This window comes from Urocampus carinirostris, chromosome 1 (assembly GCF_059441175.1).
Source record: "Urocampus carinirostris isolate Australia breed hairy pipefish chromosome 1, RoL_Ucar_1.0, whole genome shotgun sequence".
NCBI lineage: Eukaryota > Metazoa > Chordata > Actinopteri > Syngnathiformes > Syngnathidae > Urocampus > Urocampus carinirostris.
The window spans coordinates 32,383,135-32,399,110 of NC_142349.1; the positions used below are offsets into that span (position 1 = coordinate 32,383,135).

The 15,976-nt window shown below is 38.6% G+C and overlaps 1 protein-coding gene across 1 annotated transcript in view; it reads left to right on the forward strand.

The window, feature by feature from the left end:
* Window positions 1-13,014, forward strand: part of apoltp (apolipoprotein lipid transfer particle homolog) — a 52,948-nt gene extending 39,934 nt beyond the window's left edge. Inside the window, exons 50-74 of the mRNA XM_088335292.1 lie at window positions 381-585; window positions 1,208-1,362; window positions 1,442-1,554; window positions 1,649-1,730; window positions 1,808-1,945; window positions 2,134-2,296; window positions 3,576-3,691; window positions 3,781-3,933; window positions 4,061-4,174; window positions 4,966-5,082; window positions 5,169-5,327; window positions 5,400-5,561; window positions 6,081-6,243; window positions 6,326-6,513; window positions 7,244-7,336; window positions 7,454-7,658; window positions 8,827-9,014; window positions 10,081-10,178; window positions 10,258-10,436; window positions 10,497-10,696; window positions 10,759-10,927; window positions 11,954-12,063; window positions 12,168-12,284; window positions 12,536-12,662; window positions 12,771-13,014. Coding sequence (XP_088191418.1) covers window positions 381-585; window positions 1,208-1,362; window positions 1,442-1,554; window positions 1,649-1,730; window positions 1,808-1,945; window positions 2,134-2,296; window positions 3,576-3,691; window positions 3,781-3,933; window positions 4,061-4,174; window positions 4,966-5,082; window positions 5,169-5,327; window positions 5,400-5,561; window positions 6,081-6,243; window positions 6,326-6,513; window positions 7,244-7,336; window positions 7,454-7,658; window positions 8,827-9,014; window positions 10,081-10,178; window positions 10,258-10,436; window positions 10,497-10,696; window positions 10,759-10,927; window positions 11,954-12,063; window positions 12,168-12,284; window positions 12,536-12,662; window positions 12,771-12,775 — 3,519 coding nt within the window. The 3' untranslated portion in view covers window positions 12,776-13,014. The remainder of the gene's footprint in view (window positions 1-380; window positions 586-1,207; window positions 1,363-1,441; window positions 1,555-1,648; window positions 1,731-1,807; window positions 1,946-2,133; window positions 2,297-3,575; window positions 3,692-3,780; window positions 3,934-4,060; window positions 4,175-4,965; window positions 5,083-5,168; window positions 5,328-5,399; window positions 5,562-6,080; window positions 6,244-6,325; window positions 6,514-7,243; window positions 7,337-7,453; window positions 7,659-8,826; window positions 9,015-10,080; window positions 10,179-10,257; window positions 10,437-10,496; window positions 10,697-10,758; window positions 10,928-11,953; window positions 12,064-12,167; window positions 12,285-12,535; window positions 12,663-12,770) is intronic.
* The last annotated feature ends 2,962 nt before the right edge of the window (window positions 13,015-15,976 follow it).

Consider the following 15,976-nt stretch of genomic DNA (forward strand, 5'->3'; position numbering starts at 1 on the left):
GGGAACCAATCATGCACTAAGCAGCAGCTTGCGCCAAACGAGCGGGCATAGGTGAGGTCAATGGGTATACATGACAACATACATATTACTAGGGATCGTTGATATACATGCTTTAATTTAGGATGCGCATTAGCATCATAAAAGCTAAAATGATGGAAGAATACCATGGTATAATGCTGTTCATTTGATCTGCCTGTTTTCACCTTGGAGTACTTAACAACTGATGCGAACAGACCTTTAGATTTATTTTGATTTGAACGAATACATTGTGCAATTTAGTACAAATAAACAGTTGTTCAAGTGGTTGACCATATTATTTTGATAAATAATACTAAAGAAATGTATACCTCAACTCATTCACATTATTATTTGTCTCAAAGAGCCTATGTTCCACCCAAGGGATGTTGTCTGAGCTTCAATCGAGGGCTCAGGTTGCTCTTGACGGGCAAAACCTGCTGGACTCGGGTTTGAACGTTAGCTCACTTGATGGACGTCTGGCTGCTCTTCTCTTTTACTCTCCTCCACGTTCGAATCAAACATGGAAACGCTTCACTTTTAATACTGCCATAATTATGCAGTTTAAAGGTCAGCTTTTTTTCCATGAAATCTGGTCTTTTGCTTCATTTATGTCACATTTGATTTGTATACTTTTTATTCAGAAACTAATTCATAATAAAATGATCAATCCAATTACATAGATAACTACACCAAGAAAGAATTTGAGAAGCAGTCCCAACATTGGTTCCATGAGTTAAGAAACTGATTTATAGCCAACCAAGCTTGTACCTCAAAATACCCATACATCAAATCAGCTTTTCACACCCCCAGATATGTGTGCACTGCCATGTTACACTATCATTGTTGCACTGTTATTAAAAATTAAAAATGCACTTGAACTTGGGCCAGTCTCCAAGCACTACCTTGTAAATACTATTGCCTATTTATCCGGACATTTAAAAAAATCTCCTTTTCTCTTTTAAGTCTTTATTACGTGTTCATCTTGTTTAACTTGGAATATCATGTGTAATATTGTTGCAAACAATGTTCATTACGTTGTTATAAATGAGAATAAAGACTATTCTATTCTATGTACGGCAAGATTTTATTCACAATTCGAAAAAAGATCCATAAGGTCAATTGTATTTCTTGAGGTGTGATGACAGTTGTTACCACCTATCTTATAAAATGACATAATATCCTCTAATAGGTCCTCTAAGGGGAATCTCAGTACATGCCCATAATCAAGATTGGACAGTTGACATGGTCACCGATGTTACAGGCTGGGGGCAACTGGAAGTTTTGAAGGAGGGCAGAATTACTCTGCAGCACACTCGAAAAGGAGATGCCAATCCTTTTCTACATGTAATCATTCCATACATTTTTTATTTTTTAACAGCACAGTTGTTGGTAGATTGCCAACCATCTGTTTTTGTGGATTTAGGTTGAAGCATGGGGAAGACTTTCTGGGTCACAGCTCAAGTGCTCCATGGCAGTGAACCCTGAACTCATGTCCTCGCTTGCAATCATCATTCAAGGGCAGCATCTGCCACACAGGTAGAGAAATATTTCACTTCAAATGGATACCTGTGGTCTTCATAATCTATCCCCTGCCACCTAATAGATAACATGTGATGTTGTTTTTTTACAGCAAGGACCTGCTGGTTAAGGTAGTCCAAGGCATTGCAAAAATTCAGATTGACTTGCCATCTCAACTAAGTTTTCACTCACAGGTGCTAGAAATACTGAGTTATGATCAAAACTGACTTGACAATTCTGAAACAAATAATCTCTCGCTCTTTCTTTCTAGTTGAACCACTCCCATTCTAGTGTGGCAGGTGTGCTTGAGGTGATATCAGGAAAGAGGCGGTTATGGAGCTTCGGAGAGTTGACTGTGATTGAGAGTGGATACAGACAATCCCTGGAGCTCAAACACTCTTACCCTCAGGTTTGTGGGACAATGTGGACAGAGATTTTTCCAGCAGACCTAGGGTGTGGTTTCATAATCGAGGCAGTTTTTTCAGAGTTTCTTAATTTTGAAATAAGAAAGCAGTACTTTACTTTCAATGATTGCAAGAAGCCTCTCATAACTCTTTGAGAGGGTCATTCACATAGATTGTTGTCTTTGTTCTGTAGTTGAAGCTGTTTCCAAGGACTGTTGCAGTAAGGACTGTGTTTGAAGCCAGGAAATGGAGTTACTTAATGCAACATGGATCGTTGTGGGGAAAACAGGAGTTCAGTATGTCGGGAATCTACACAGTACCTCCATCCTGGGAGAGTGGAAATCGAACTCTAAAAGGTTTGATGAAAAAAATTACATAGAAGCCAACTTACTGTATGATAGCCATAGAGCAGAGCTACTGAAGTCATGTTTTTTTTAAATTGCAACATAATTTATGTATTCATGCTTTCCCTCATTGAAGCTTTTTCGATTTGGTTTCTGTGTACCTTTTACTTTATAAAATGTAAGAACCTGATATATTGGGCTCTGACGAGCAATTCACGATTACCAATGAAGAAAATCCTCGGATCACAAAAACTAAATTTTCCATGTTTCACGGTTCACGGATCCCTTAACCACCTACCAATCAACAAAGAGCCATTTAAATATATTTTTTATTATATGATTATTTTAAAAATATGTTTAAAGTAAGATAAATATAATTGAAGTAAGAATAGACATATACCTTTTCTATATTATATGATTTTGCTATTTGTAAGTATTTTTCTTGTTTTGTGAGAAAAAGAAGTTGAAAATGTAAAAAGATACAGCAAATACAGTACAAAAAGCTAAATCATTTGCCAGTGAAAAAGTAACTGATATGGAAAAAATACACTGCATATTTTGATTTGCATTGTTTTCAAGAGAACACAACGACAACATTCTAATGCACACAAATAAATCAAAACTACAGTAATCCCTCGGTTATCGCGGTTAACGGGAACCAAAAACACCGCAAAAAGTGAAAATCTGCGAAGTAGTGACGCCCCTTCAAAAATGCTTAAAAAAAGTATATTTAAAAAAATATATATTTTATTTATTTATTTATTTTTTAGACCTGCAAAGCTCTGAACCCGCAAACGTGGAACCACAAAGTAGCGACGCCCCTTCAAAAATGCTTAAAAAATATATATGTATGTATTTCTTTTATTATTTTATTTTATTATTATTATTTTTTAGACCTGCGAAGCTCTGAACCCGCGAACGTGGAACCGCTAAGTGGCGAGGTCCCACTGTATCTGTATTTACTAAATGATTGTCTTAAGAGATTTGCAAGCCTCGCAAAAAGTTCACTGGCATTCAAACTCCAGGATACACTAGCGTGACAAATCTAGCTAAACAACAAAATAATTAAATATGAGCCTTTTTGGGGGAATATTTTTAGGACCACCCTGATTTTTCTAGGTCCTATAGAATCACTTGCTGATCTAGCCTCACAGCAGGGTACTTAAACAGTGAACATAGTGTGTTTCGAATAACCGAAGGTACCTATTTACCATTTTTTAAGATGCGAGCTATCAGATGGAACACCCAGTATTTTGTTCAATAGTGTGTGTTTCACTTTGTCCTTGCGTAGTTCAGATCAAGTGTCTGCCCCGTTTGACCAATCTTGAGGTCACCCTAGAGCGCTCCTTCCATGGCCAGTTGGACAGTTTGTCCCTCAGTTGGATGAGACATGGTCGACTAGAGCAGGTTTGCTTTAGAAGATATCTAAACAGATGACTGTCTTCCATTCAATGGTGAAGGATATTAAGGCTCATATCACTTTTTTCTGTTTCAAGGTCAGAGCTCTAAGCTGGTGGAGTCGCTCAAAGGCAATTAATGAGACAAAGTTGGAACTCAACCAGCCCTTCTCCTCATTCTTTAGCCAGTTTTCTCTTAACTCAGTCTCCCACAGTGCTGAAAACGATCAGCACAGCTTCCAACAGGTGGTGGTATGCATCCGTGTTGATTTAGTACATTTTCATACATTTATTCTTCTGTTAACCACCCTCTTTGGCCATGGTACATTGCTCGCTATTAATTTATTCTTTTATTTCTTTATTTGGCCACCATGTTCAGACCCATTTGCATTGGATCTGTGGGATGCCAGTCAACGTCTCGTGGAGCCTGAACAAAAGATGGCAGCTCAACTCCAGCAGAGGGCAGGCATGTGCTCAATTGTCAACACAAACGGTAGGGAAGCAAGAAATGTGTTCTTTTCAATAAAGAAGAATCTATATTCTGAGCCTAGGCCCTGGGTGAATATACACCTGCCTGACTGCCTGACGGTCGGCCGGCCCGCCTGTTGACTATCCGCCTGCCATCCCGTTCGTCCGTCCTTCTGTCCTTTCATCTGTTCGTCTGTCTCAGAAATCTCAAAGTAAAATGGACAAATGGGCCAAATAAAAAAAATGCTCCATGCCAAAGGACTAATCGAATATTTAAATGTTTTAAAATTACACATGTGGTTTAGTGAACCTAACTGAACCTACCGAAAACTTAACAAATATTTTCTAATATGATCAAAAAATCAAGCAATATTTTCTTATGTCACTGTCAGTAAGCTTTTACAGGTATTTTCAAAAGGCACAAAAGCCAAATTTCTTTTACATAAAAACCCTTTTTGCATGGCCATTGTGGGAAAGAAGACAGTATTACGTGAGCAACATCAGTAGCCTATAGTTTCTATCTTAGCAAAAATTGACTCATTCACTTAACTGAAATCTTTTCTTGAAGATAATTGAATTGAAATACAATATGATAAATTGGAAAAATCTATGAACTGAAAGTAAGAAGTAGCATACAATGAAAAATACCCAACAATTCCTGGAGTATAATACAATAAGGACTCAAGATCATCTCAGGGCAACGGAAAACCCGCGGGCCTTGACTTTGATATATGTGGTATAGATAGCTGTAATATATTATTTTTAAGAAAATAAGACCTTGCTGATTCTCATACATTTAATGTGTGTTGTCAGTAGATAGCGGTGTCTCCTGTCAAAGGTTGTCTCTCAGTCAGCCAGGAAGGAATTCTTCTCTCACAAAACGCTGAGCTAAGATGGGACAACAGTATTATAAAACAATACATGAAATATCAGGTACTCATAGCTTGTGAATGTTTGCACTTAAATGAGCAAAGATGTCATTTCTTTTTGGCTGTAGACATTATGTTTTGCTTCTTCAGAAAGACGCACAGGGATTGCACAACCTCCACTTAAATATCGGATCGGACAAAGTGTCTCTGCCACCTTGTCCCTCACATTCACTCTTTACTAAAATCCAAACCAACTTCAGAGATCGCTTAGAGTACACAGTTTTGCTGGCCTTTTGCCCCCCACGACCTGTAAGTTCATGACTACGTTATCAGAAAACTAGACATTATACAACTGTTTCCAAGTGTGCCTTTACCTTTCAGACTCTGTCGTGGTCTGGATCCCACTGGCTCACTTCAGGAGAAGAGCTGCTGTTTACGCAGTCTCGTCTATCTGTAACAGGACGCCCCAACTTGTGCACCTTCATGGTCACCCTGACCAACTCTTCGACGGCTCAGCGCTCCAACTTGACTCTCTTTACTGAGGTACAAAGAATGGACAAGAACATTTTGATATGCGAGGGTGGGGTGGAGCTCCTTTACTTTGTCCAGTACAAATGACAATTGATCTTTTTTTCAATATTCCCTGTAATTTTTTGTTTGGAGTCACACAAGAACAAACTGATAACCTTAACAAATATTCTTCCTTCTTACAGTAAATGAAAAATTGTGAAAAAAAAAAATTGTTTTAAAAATAAATACAGTATGAAGTTAACCAGGTTTCTAAATAACATAGTTTATTGAATACTTCAAATTGTCCATACAGTAAATTTAGATAACAAGGCCGTCAGGGTCTATACTTTTGCCTACTGATAGCAAAGTATCAGGAGGAGCCATTCCGGTTTCAGTACCACAGTCAAGAAAACAGTATTTTGACATGGCCGCAGTGACAGTGGTTGGGATTGGCCCCAATGTGAACTATTGCTTGTTAATAAAAGGGAAGTCAACAAAATCGATATGGTGTTGAGTCAAGAGTTAGCATAGTAAAAATTTATATTTTATCAGTCCAGGATGGGGAACTGGAGTTTGGAGGTTGCAGGCAGCGCTTTTTCATGGATTCAATCTTCTGGAATTCTTATCAGCGCTAGATTGGATCAAACAGACAAGATGTGGTTGAACTTCACACTAAAGGAAAGATGTCTCCAGACCACTGCAGGCTTTAAAAATGGTAGAGTGATTGTAGCTGATTCCTGACAAATGCCCCTCTCCTGGATTCAAGATACAGTATGTGTCTGTCCATGTTTTTGCAGGTACAAATCTAAGTGAGAGTGTTGCTCTGGTGGCATGTTTGAGGACAAGTGGAAGTTTGATGCTTGGTGTACAAAAAATACATGGTGGCATACAAACTGATACTTTGGGAAGTCTTTCTGTTGGAGCAAACAATAGCAAGCTGACACTTAGAGCATCTGGCTGTGTGGAGAGTCTGAAGGCAATAGAGGTACAATATCTGCTACTATTAAAAAAGTACAGTTCAAAAGCACATAATGCTTCTTTTCTCTGTGATAGGTAATTTATGTTGTGAAAATATACAATAGAAAATTTTGTAAAAGTTATTCAGTGGTGCATTTTATACTCATTCACAAAAATAATTCCCTGACTAATAATGTTGTATGGAGCATTATTTGTCTAAACATGGCACTGTAAAAATATGTATTTATTTGGCATTTTTGTTGCTGCTAAGTGTTATTGCATTACTTTTCATTGCACAAAAATTCCGATGCACTATTTTTTATTGCGCGTTTATTATAACCTAGGTCTATCTCTAAAAACTATGTTGTGAAGATTTTTGCCTATTTATCTTGACAGGCTTTTATCTTATTTTGTCTTTAAAATCTGTATTAAATGTTAACCCCGGAGTGCCATGTCTAATCATGTTATACACAATGTTTTAGAATTTTGTTATCAAATACAATAAAGACAGTCCAATCTAATGTTCTGTTTGTAGAATGTGATTTAAGAAGCAATATTCATTTTTCAAAGGGGGCTGTGCCCATTTTGAGAGGTGGGGTTGGAGGATGATAACATCAATGTTGCTCAGGTTAGCTGAGTCTTTCAGCATATTGTCATCATCCCTCAACAGCAATTCTTAAAAAAGCGGCCTTCAGAGAATGGCCAAAAACAGGAAGATTTGGCTTTTTAAGCAAGTTTTGTATTTTTCATTTTTAAAGGCACGGGTTGAAGCTGTCAGCTCTCAGGTCAGGGAGAAGCTTTTGGAGAAATTTCGGAAAATTAAATATATCCTTGCTGAATTCAGACAACAGGTGACTTCATGAAAATCTATTGATACTGCCATATTTTTACATTTCCTTGCTTTTGAATGGTCTGTTTAGTAGCAAAACATTTAAATCATTTTACTATCAGTTTTCTTTTCACTCCAGTCCAGAGACAGTGTTTTGCTCCAAGATTTGAGCAGCATGCCTCTGCTTATTGTACAACAAGCAGATGTTCTGTTGGATCACAGAGGCAAGAGTTTGTTGGCTTTGTGGCACAGCAGCTCACTCCGGCAAATAGTCACCACCAGCCTGCCTCGATATCTTAACTTTTTACAGCATACTTCACTGCTTGGACAGCTGGAACTGAGGAGTAAGTAACCCCACCAATTAATGGTACCACTTTATGTTGTGTTTGTCAAAAATCTTAGACAGGTTAGTTATCTACCAAGTAACCATCAGTCCTTTTGCCGACAGGTCAATATTGTCTTTCTTAATAACAATTTCTTAATTCCCACGATTGCATATTACCTCTGCATATCAGCTTAATTCCTTTCAGTATCATGCGCGTAGCTGGAATTGCTAATTTTCCCAATATGAAAAAATAAAAAACTAATTGGCACGTTCTCGACCTCCCAAAACAATCAAAGTGAGCCCTAAATAGCTATAAAACACAGCTACCTGATCACTAAAAACACATTCAAATAGAAATCAAATATAGACAAAAAGAGTAAAATGATAATTAAGATTATATTGACCAAACAAAATGTGTTTATTATGAGGGAGTCGCCGTAACGAAGGTGCGTGCAGTGTTGCAGAGGTGCAGGAGTAAGGAGGGGTGCGGGATGGGTAACGGTGCACGACATGATGATACGTAAGCATTTAATTTACACTAAGGCGCTTCGAAATAAAATGTATTATTATTATTACAATTACTATAAAAAGGTGAACACACCCTATTTTTACAGCACAATTTCCCGGTTTCAGTTTTCACTTTATTTTGGCCTTGTAGCTGGACTCACAATGCAATGTTCTACAGGTCTTTTGAAGAAAAAAACTAACCAAAAAAAACAAACCTTACAAAAAATGTTACGGAAATGTGTAAAGCAAGTGTCACTGAAGAGATCTGTTGAATAACCAGTTGCCACTTTATCTGGCAAGTAAAGCAGCTACTGCCGCCTACTTAACAGAGCCTCTTTATTCTCCTTTGTAGAGACCAGATTCTCCCTTTCATCCTCCTTTTCAATATTTTTTGCAACAGGAATATAAGGTCCGTCGGAAATTATTCTTCCACGGCTTTGTTATCGGCACTCGTTGCTTCCGATTGTACACCTTAGCTTGGTCACTCACACCAACACCGCACTCATGTTTTTCTATTATTTCTTGGTTCGTTTCAATTGTCATCATTCTCCTTGTTTTCTCTTCTCATGTGTAGAGGTGATTGTATAAAGAGGTACCACTGTATTTATTTTTTGGGCCGTCAACAACAATGATTTGAATTGCTCAGAGCTTCATCCCAAATCAATTTATTTTGCCTGCAGGGCCGCTGGCCACTCTGGCAGCCGTGTACCAGGATGTCAAAGGTCAACGGCTGGAGGCTGTGTGGAGGGAGGTTTCTGCTTTGTGGCCCAAAGAACTTTTGCAGTCCTCTCCTGCCCTTCAGGAGAATCCACAGCTCAAGGCACTAGCGGAAGGAAGCTTGGCAATGCTTAGCCATGCCATGGATTTCGTAAGAAACTGCTTGCAATACGAGTTTTACTATTCCACGTTTTTAATATTCCACATCTTGTACAACCAAAATGGAGGACTTCTCCTTTCAATTAGGAAAGCAATTCAGAGAGCGGCTGGCTAGCTGCTAGCAATCATCTGATATCCTGGATCTGAGCCAGGTCTCAGTGATGATTAAAACACAATTGCCTTGATGTTGCGGTTTCATAAGAGTTATAGCTCCAGGTCATCCGTTTTATGTGTAATGGAGATGGCATTGGTGAGATACAGGCTCGGCAGGAATGGCTTGTTATGTAGCCTAACACAAGTTTATCACAGTTGCGCACACAGACACGCTCACCCAACACACACAACCTGTCCCCATGATAGCATTTGCTATGTGCTTTATGCTGCAGAACAAAATGCACAATACATTGATATCAATGACAATAAAGACAATTCAATTTTTAAAAATCCGCTAAGTATCTAAACTGCGAAAAGTAAACCGCGAAGCAGCAAGGGATTCATGTATTTTAAGGCGTATTTCAGAGACATAACCTGCTAAAGCAACTTTTTGAAGATTTTTGTCCTTTTAAAATACAAATTCTTCACCAATTAAAACAAACGATAAAGTTTGAAATCCATAACATTCCTTTGCTCTAACCAGCGCCCCTTCCCATCTCAGGATTGCGAGTCCAGCACAGGATGCGACTGGTTGCTCTGCCTAGGAGAGGTGTCGTTTTCGATAACAGAGCAAATCGTTTCCACCAAAGGAACTCTATTTTGTAAGAATATCAGCGCAATTGCGTTAAGAATAGTCATAATCCTATTAAATGGTATAGTTTAGTGTGAAATGTTTCAAAATCAACAAAATTGGCCTTAAATCATGTACCTTACAAGCTTGACCGCTTAAAGTGGTTTCAGCAAAACATTTTTAGTCATTCAGAAAATTCAGCATATTCCACAGATGCTACATTCTCCCAAATTTCTCCAATACTCCTAGAGTAAAGTCTTAAATTTAAGAAGTACTTACTTTGTCAAATTTGCCATTTTAAACTCCCACTGAGCTAATTATTTTGGATTTTTAGGCAAGCCATCAAACATACCACTGGATGGAAACCAAATTGGCAGCAGCTTTTTCTGGAGTCAGGAAAGATTTGTCATCATTATATAAATATTCCCCAAGGTACCGCATGTACAACCTAAAAAATATATGACCAGCTATCGTATACATTTTATGGATTTGAGTGAATGTTTTTATCCAGTGAGTGTTCCTTGGCCTTGTCTATATCGCTGCCTACCCTTATATGGAATCACGAGTCTGGTCTGGTGGGGATCCTTCTCCAAGAATGGCTGCTGAACCCTTTGCAAAGTATCACTTCTATTCGACCAACTGCTGAATTTTACCGCCTAAAAAGGAAGATCATGGATAGTCCATTCATTCGTAAGAAAAATCGTCCAATGAGTGCCACTCCTTGCGTGACTTGATTTTGCCTCTCTCCAGATCAAGCTCTACTGGTGTCAGATCAGTTTGTACTAACGTTTGATGGCCATCTTTATGAGCTGCCAGATACATGCCCGTTTCTTTTGGCCCAAGACACCAGCATCCCGCCCTCTTTTACGCTTGTGCTCAATTCACAGCCACATAACCTCCTCCTGCTCAGGTTGAATAACACCACCGTCAGCATTCAGCGAAATGGACAGGTACAAGATGATCGGTTATGACCTGCTGGTGCTGAAAGTCAAAGTTTTTCTGATACTTACAGGTAAAAGTTCAATGCATGGACAGTGTGATACACTTGTGGCAGAGTGATGGTGGGGTCACTGTCCAAAGGGGGTCACAACGGGTGCAGGTGTACGATCAAAATGGCGTGTCCGTTGCATGCTACCTAAGCACTGAAGTCTGCAGTGTTACTCTGGACGGATGGTTGCACGGTAGGAAAAATTATATGTGTCAAGAAAGTATTATAATATAATAATAAGATTCCGTGTAAAACAGGTAAGATTCGTCCTAAAAATCCAGACCGACTCCTCCCAGGTCCGCGGGTATCAAAATCTAATCCAGCTCAAGCCTGAACAATTTATTTGCAGGACCGAGCCCAAAACGAAACTGAAATTTCATATTTTTATCTGTGAGGACTCAGAAGGAGGAGAGATAATCTATGATAACAAGTTAAAACCTTTCGTTTGTAACAAAATCTAAATTAAATAAGACCCTCTTAACATTTGCATGTTTTATATTTCTGCAGTTGCAGAGGTTTCCTTAATTGCCAACTTTCCATCACTGATGGCTATTTTGACACTTTAACGGGCAAATTATACGGTCCTCCATCATTTTGATTCGGTGAAAATTAGGCTATAAAACACAGCAGCGGTAAAACCTTAATAATCTAGCACGGCACTTTAAGAGAGAGAGAAAGAGAGAGGCAGAGACAAAGAAGAACAATGACGGGTGGGTAATACACAGTTTATTACTCACACATTTTATTCATTGCAAGTGTCTTTAGCTAGGTTTCATATCAAGGCATCCTTTGAAAGAAACACCTCCTGGGTGCAACTGGGACGCATCATCAGTGATGTATCCTGGGTTGACCAGCTCATAGTACTTTGCACGTTTCTCTTTCATTGGCTTCCTCGGTGCGCTCTTCCCACGGAACTGTGAATTTGATTTAAATACTTTTTATCAGGATTAGAAAAAAATACTTTTAAAAATACTATTATAACGATCTGCCACAAATGTGGCAAAAAAAATTAAATATCTTCAAATTTGAAGAAATATTCTCAGAATAACCCAATCTTTTTTTTGTTTGTTTTTTGCAGAGGGTAATCAATAATGAAAATCTGCTCGTGAAAATTATTATGTGTAATTCCATGTGTTGTTTAATGAAACGTCTCTAAAGTAAAGCATTTTGATTGGCAGAGAAACCTGCAGCGTATGTGTGTTTATGTGTTCACGTGCAGGCATGTCTACTGGCCTGTTGGGGACCAATGACAATGAGGCAGGGAATGACTCGCCTTTGCGGGATGGTTCCCAAGCTGAAAATCTGAAGGAATTTTTGGAGAGCTGGCAGGTGAGTCTGCCATACATATTTTATTCCACAGATGGAAAATGTTTTGTTACAAGTCAGGCTTTAGCCAAGTGTGTCAAATAATACTTTGTTTGTACTGCGTTTAGGTGAACTCGGAGTGTGCAAACCCAAGAGCCAAAACAGAACTCGGAGCTTCGAGGCCAGTGACATGTGACTTTTTGTTTTCGGCTCCTGATTCTCCTTTAAGTTCCTGTTTTGGAGTGGTGAGTACAATATTTGCAACGGTGATGGAACGAAGATCGAAAAGCAAATGTTTTAATCCAGTGTATCTCAACTAGTACGACTTATGAACCTACCATTCGAGCCTAATTACAAGGCGCGACCCAAATAAAAAAAAACAATTGGATGAGCAATAATTCCCCCTTATAAGAAACAATGATTACTTCTTAGGTTGTTCTTTAAATGTAATTCCAAATGTATTTGTTCAAAACTAGAACTGTTTGTGTCTCTTGAGGTTGATCCTGCTGAGTTTTTTTTGGTATGCAAGCAAAGTTCCTCAGCGGCTCCTTGTCGATTAGCATCTGCTTTTGTTCATCTGTGCCAACACAACTATGTTCCCCTTGAAGTTCCATTCCAGTGCGGTAAGGGAGCTCATGTACAATGAGTTTATTATCATTCAGTTTTTAAGATGTGCAATAAATGCGGATAGTTCATACCTTAATTCTTATTTGTTTTTTGTTTTTCCACAGTGTAAGGAAAGAAGGGGACGCGCTTACGAGGAGCCAAAATAAGAGAGTCATTTTCATAATTGTATCTGCTTCAAAAGACATTCGGTGCATTCCTGAGCATTGTGCTAGGATGGTGTGAGTAACTCAAAGCAGTATTGTTTTTATTTTTATTTTCTTCTGTTCAAACAATGAAAATCATCAGTGACTCACTTAATTCAATTTTGATCTATTTTTTGTGCATTTATTAAATTCTGTTTTCAAAGTGTCTCTTGAACAACGTTTAATCCGACGCTCAAATGAGACTCGGAAAAGAGGTAATGTAACTGGGTAGTTTGGACTTTTGTCGCCTAGTAACACACTCCATGATCAAATCAATGTCGTGGATATCCTGCTCCTTTAGTTTGATGTAGCAATAAAACACAGCAAAGGGAAACTGCTGGAGGAAGACAGGTCAAATCAAGTCATGTTCATTTGTATAGCCCTTAATCACAAGGAGTATCAAAGAGCTGCACAGACCACAAATTATTACAAACCACAAGCTATAATTACACCATCCCCTGATCAAAAACCTACGTGGGGGCATGGAAACAAACAATCGCCATCAAACCTCAAGGAACTTGGCCTGTTTTGTGAGGAAGAATGAGCAAATGTTTTTGATTTCAAGATGTGAAAAACTTATAGTGGCATACCCAAAATGAGGTCGTACATAGTATTAATTCAAAGGGGGCCAATATTTTTGCAAACCTACTTTTTGTCAGCAGAATATAAAACGTTGGATACATTTTGTTTCTTTTAACGATTGTGTCTCGCGTTTGCTAAAAAGATTTTCTGTTCACTTTCTATAAGTTTGAAGCCTGAAATATGAAAACACGTCAAAAAGTTCTTGTGGGGGCTATACCTTTGCAATTCACTGTAAATTGGAGTCAACTCACAGGATACAAGTCAGCAATAGTTATGTTGTGGTCATGCTCCTCAGCTTAGACAGCAGTTGGCAGGCCTGCAGGGTCAAGTTTAAGCTCAGGTCTGTACCAAAGGAGGACTCTGTAATAATGAAGGAACGCTGTTCTGCCTTGAACTTTTAAAAGATTTCATATGATGTAAATACAGTGGGACCTCGCTACTTCGCGCTTCGACGTTCGCGGATTCAGAGCTTCGTGGGCCTAAAAAATAATAATAATAAAATTAAAAAAAAAATATATATATATATATATTCCTCCGGGCACTCCGGTTTCCTCTCACTTTCCAAAGACATGCATTTCAGGTGGATTGGCTGGTCCAAATTGTCCCTAGGTGTGAATGAGCGAGCGAGTTGTCTGTCCCAGTGTGCCCTGCGATTGATATATATATATACATATATATTTATTTTATTTTTTTAAGCATTTTTGAAGGGGCGTCGCTACTTCGTGGTTCCACGTTCGCGGGTTTAGAGCTTCGCAGGTATAAAAAATAATAATAATAAAATAAAATAATTTAAAAAAAAAAGAAATATATATATATATATATACATATATATACTGGACTGTCTCAGAAAATTAGAATATTGTGAAAAAGTTCTTTATTTTCTGTAATGCAAATAAAAAAACAAAAATGTCATACATTCTAGATTCATTACACATCAACTGAACTATTTCAAGCCTTTTATTATTTGAGTATTGCTGAATTTGGCTTACAGCTTAAGAAAACTCAAAAATCCTATCTCAAAATATTAGAATATCATTAAAAAGTATACAAGTAGGCTATTCAACTAATCACCTGAATCATCTAATTAACTCGAAACACCTTGCGAGGGTTTCCTGAGCCTTAAAAACACTCAGCTTGGTTTAGTAAACTAAATCACAAGTATGGGGAAGACTGCTGATCTGTCTGCTGTCCAGAGGACCATCATTGATACCCTCCATCAGGAGGGTAAGACACAAAAATAATTTTCTCAAAGAGCAGGCTGTTCACAGAGTGCAGTTTCAAAGCATATCCACAAAAAGTCTGTTGGAAGGGAAAAATGTGGCCGGAAACGCTGCACAACCAAGAGAGATGACCGCAGCCTTAACAAAATTGTGAAGAAGAGCCGCTTCCAGAATTTGGGGGAGCTTCAAAGACAGTGGGCTGAAGCTGGAGTCCAGGTATCAAAAGCCACAGTTCACTGACGTGTCCGGTAAATGGGCTACAATAGCTGTATTCCCATGGTCAAGCCACTTCTGAACTCAAGACAACGGAAGAAGCGTCTGACTTGGGCTATGGAGAAGAAGCACTGGACAGTTGCAGAGTGGTCCAAAGTCCTCTTTTCAGACGAAAGCAAGTTTTGCATTTCATTTGGAAGTCAAGGCGCCAGAGTCTGGAGAAAGGCTGGAGAGGAGCAAAATCCAAGTTGCTTGAAATCCAGTGTGAAGTTCCCACAGTCAGCAATGGTTTGGGGAGCCATGTCAGCTGCTGGTGTTGGTCCACTGTGTTTCATCAAGTCCAGAGTAAATGCAACTGTGTACCAAGAGATTTTAGAGCACTACATGCTTCCATCTGCTGAAAAGCTCTATGGAGATGAGGATTTCATTTTCCAGCATGATCTGGCACCTGCCCACAGTGCCAAAAACACCAGTAACTGGTGCACTGACCATGGCATCACTGTCCTTGATTGGCCTGCTAATTCCCCTGACCTGAACCCCATTGAGAATTTGTGGGGTATAGTTAAGAAGAAGATGAAAGACACCAGACCTACAAATGCAAATGAGCTGAAGGCCGCTATCGAAGCATCCTGGGCATCAATAACACCTCAGCAATGCCACAGGCTGATTGCCTCCATGCCACGCCGGATTGATGCAGTAATCCGTGCAAAAGGATTCCCAACCAAGTACTGAGTGCATCAATGGACATTTTCAAATGTTTGATTTAGTTTTGCTGTTATAAAATTATTTTTTTACTTGGTCTGAGGAAGTATTCTAATATTTTGAGATAGGATTTTTGAGTTTTTTCAGCTGTAAGGCAAAATCAGCAATATTCAAATAATAAAAGGCTTGAAATAGTTCAGTTGATGTGTAATGAATCCAGAATGTATGACATTTTTGTTTTTTTATTTGCATTACAGAAAATAAAGAACTTTATCACAATATTCTAATTTTCTGAGACAGTCCAGTATATATATATAAATTTTTTTTTTTTTAAAGCTTTTTTGAAGGGGCGTCGCTACTTCGTGGTTGCAAGTTCGCGGGTTCAGAGGTTCGCAGGGCTAAAAAAATAAT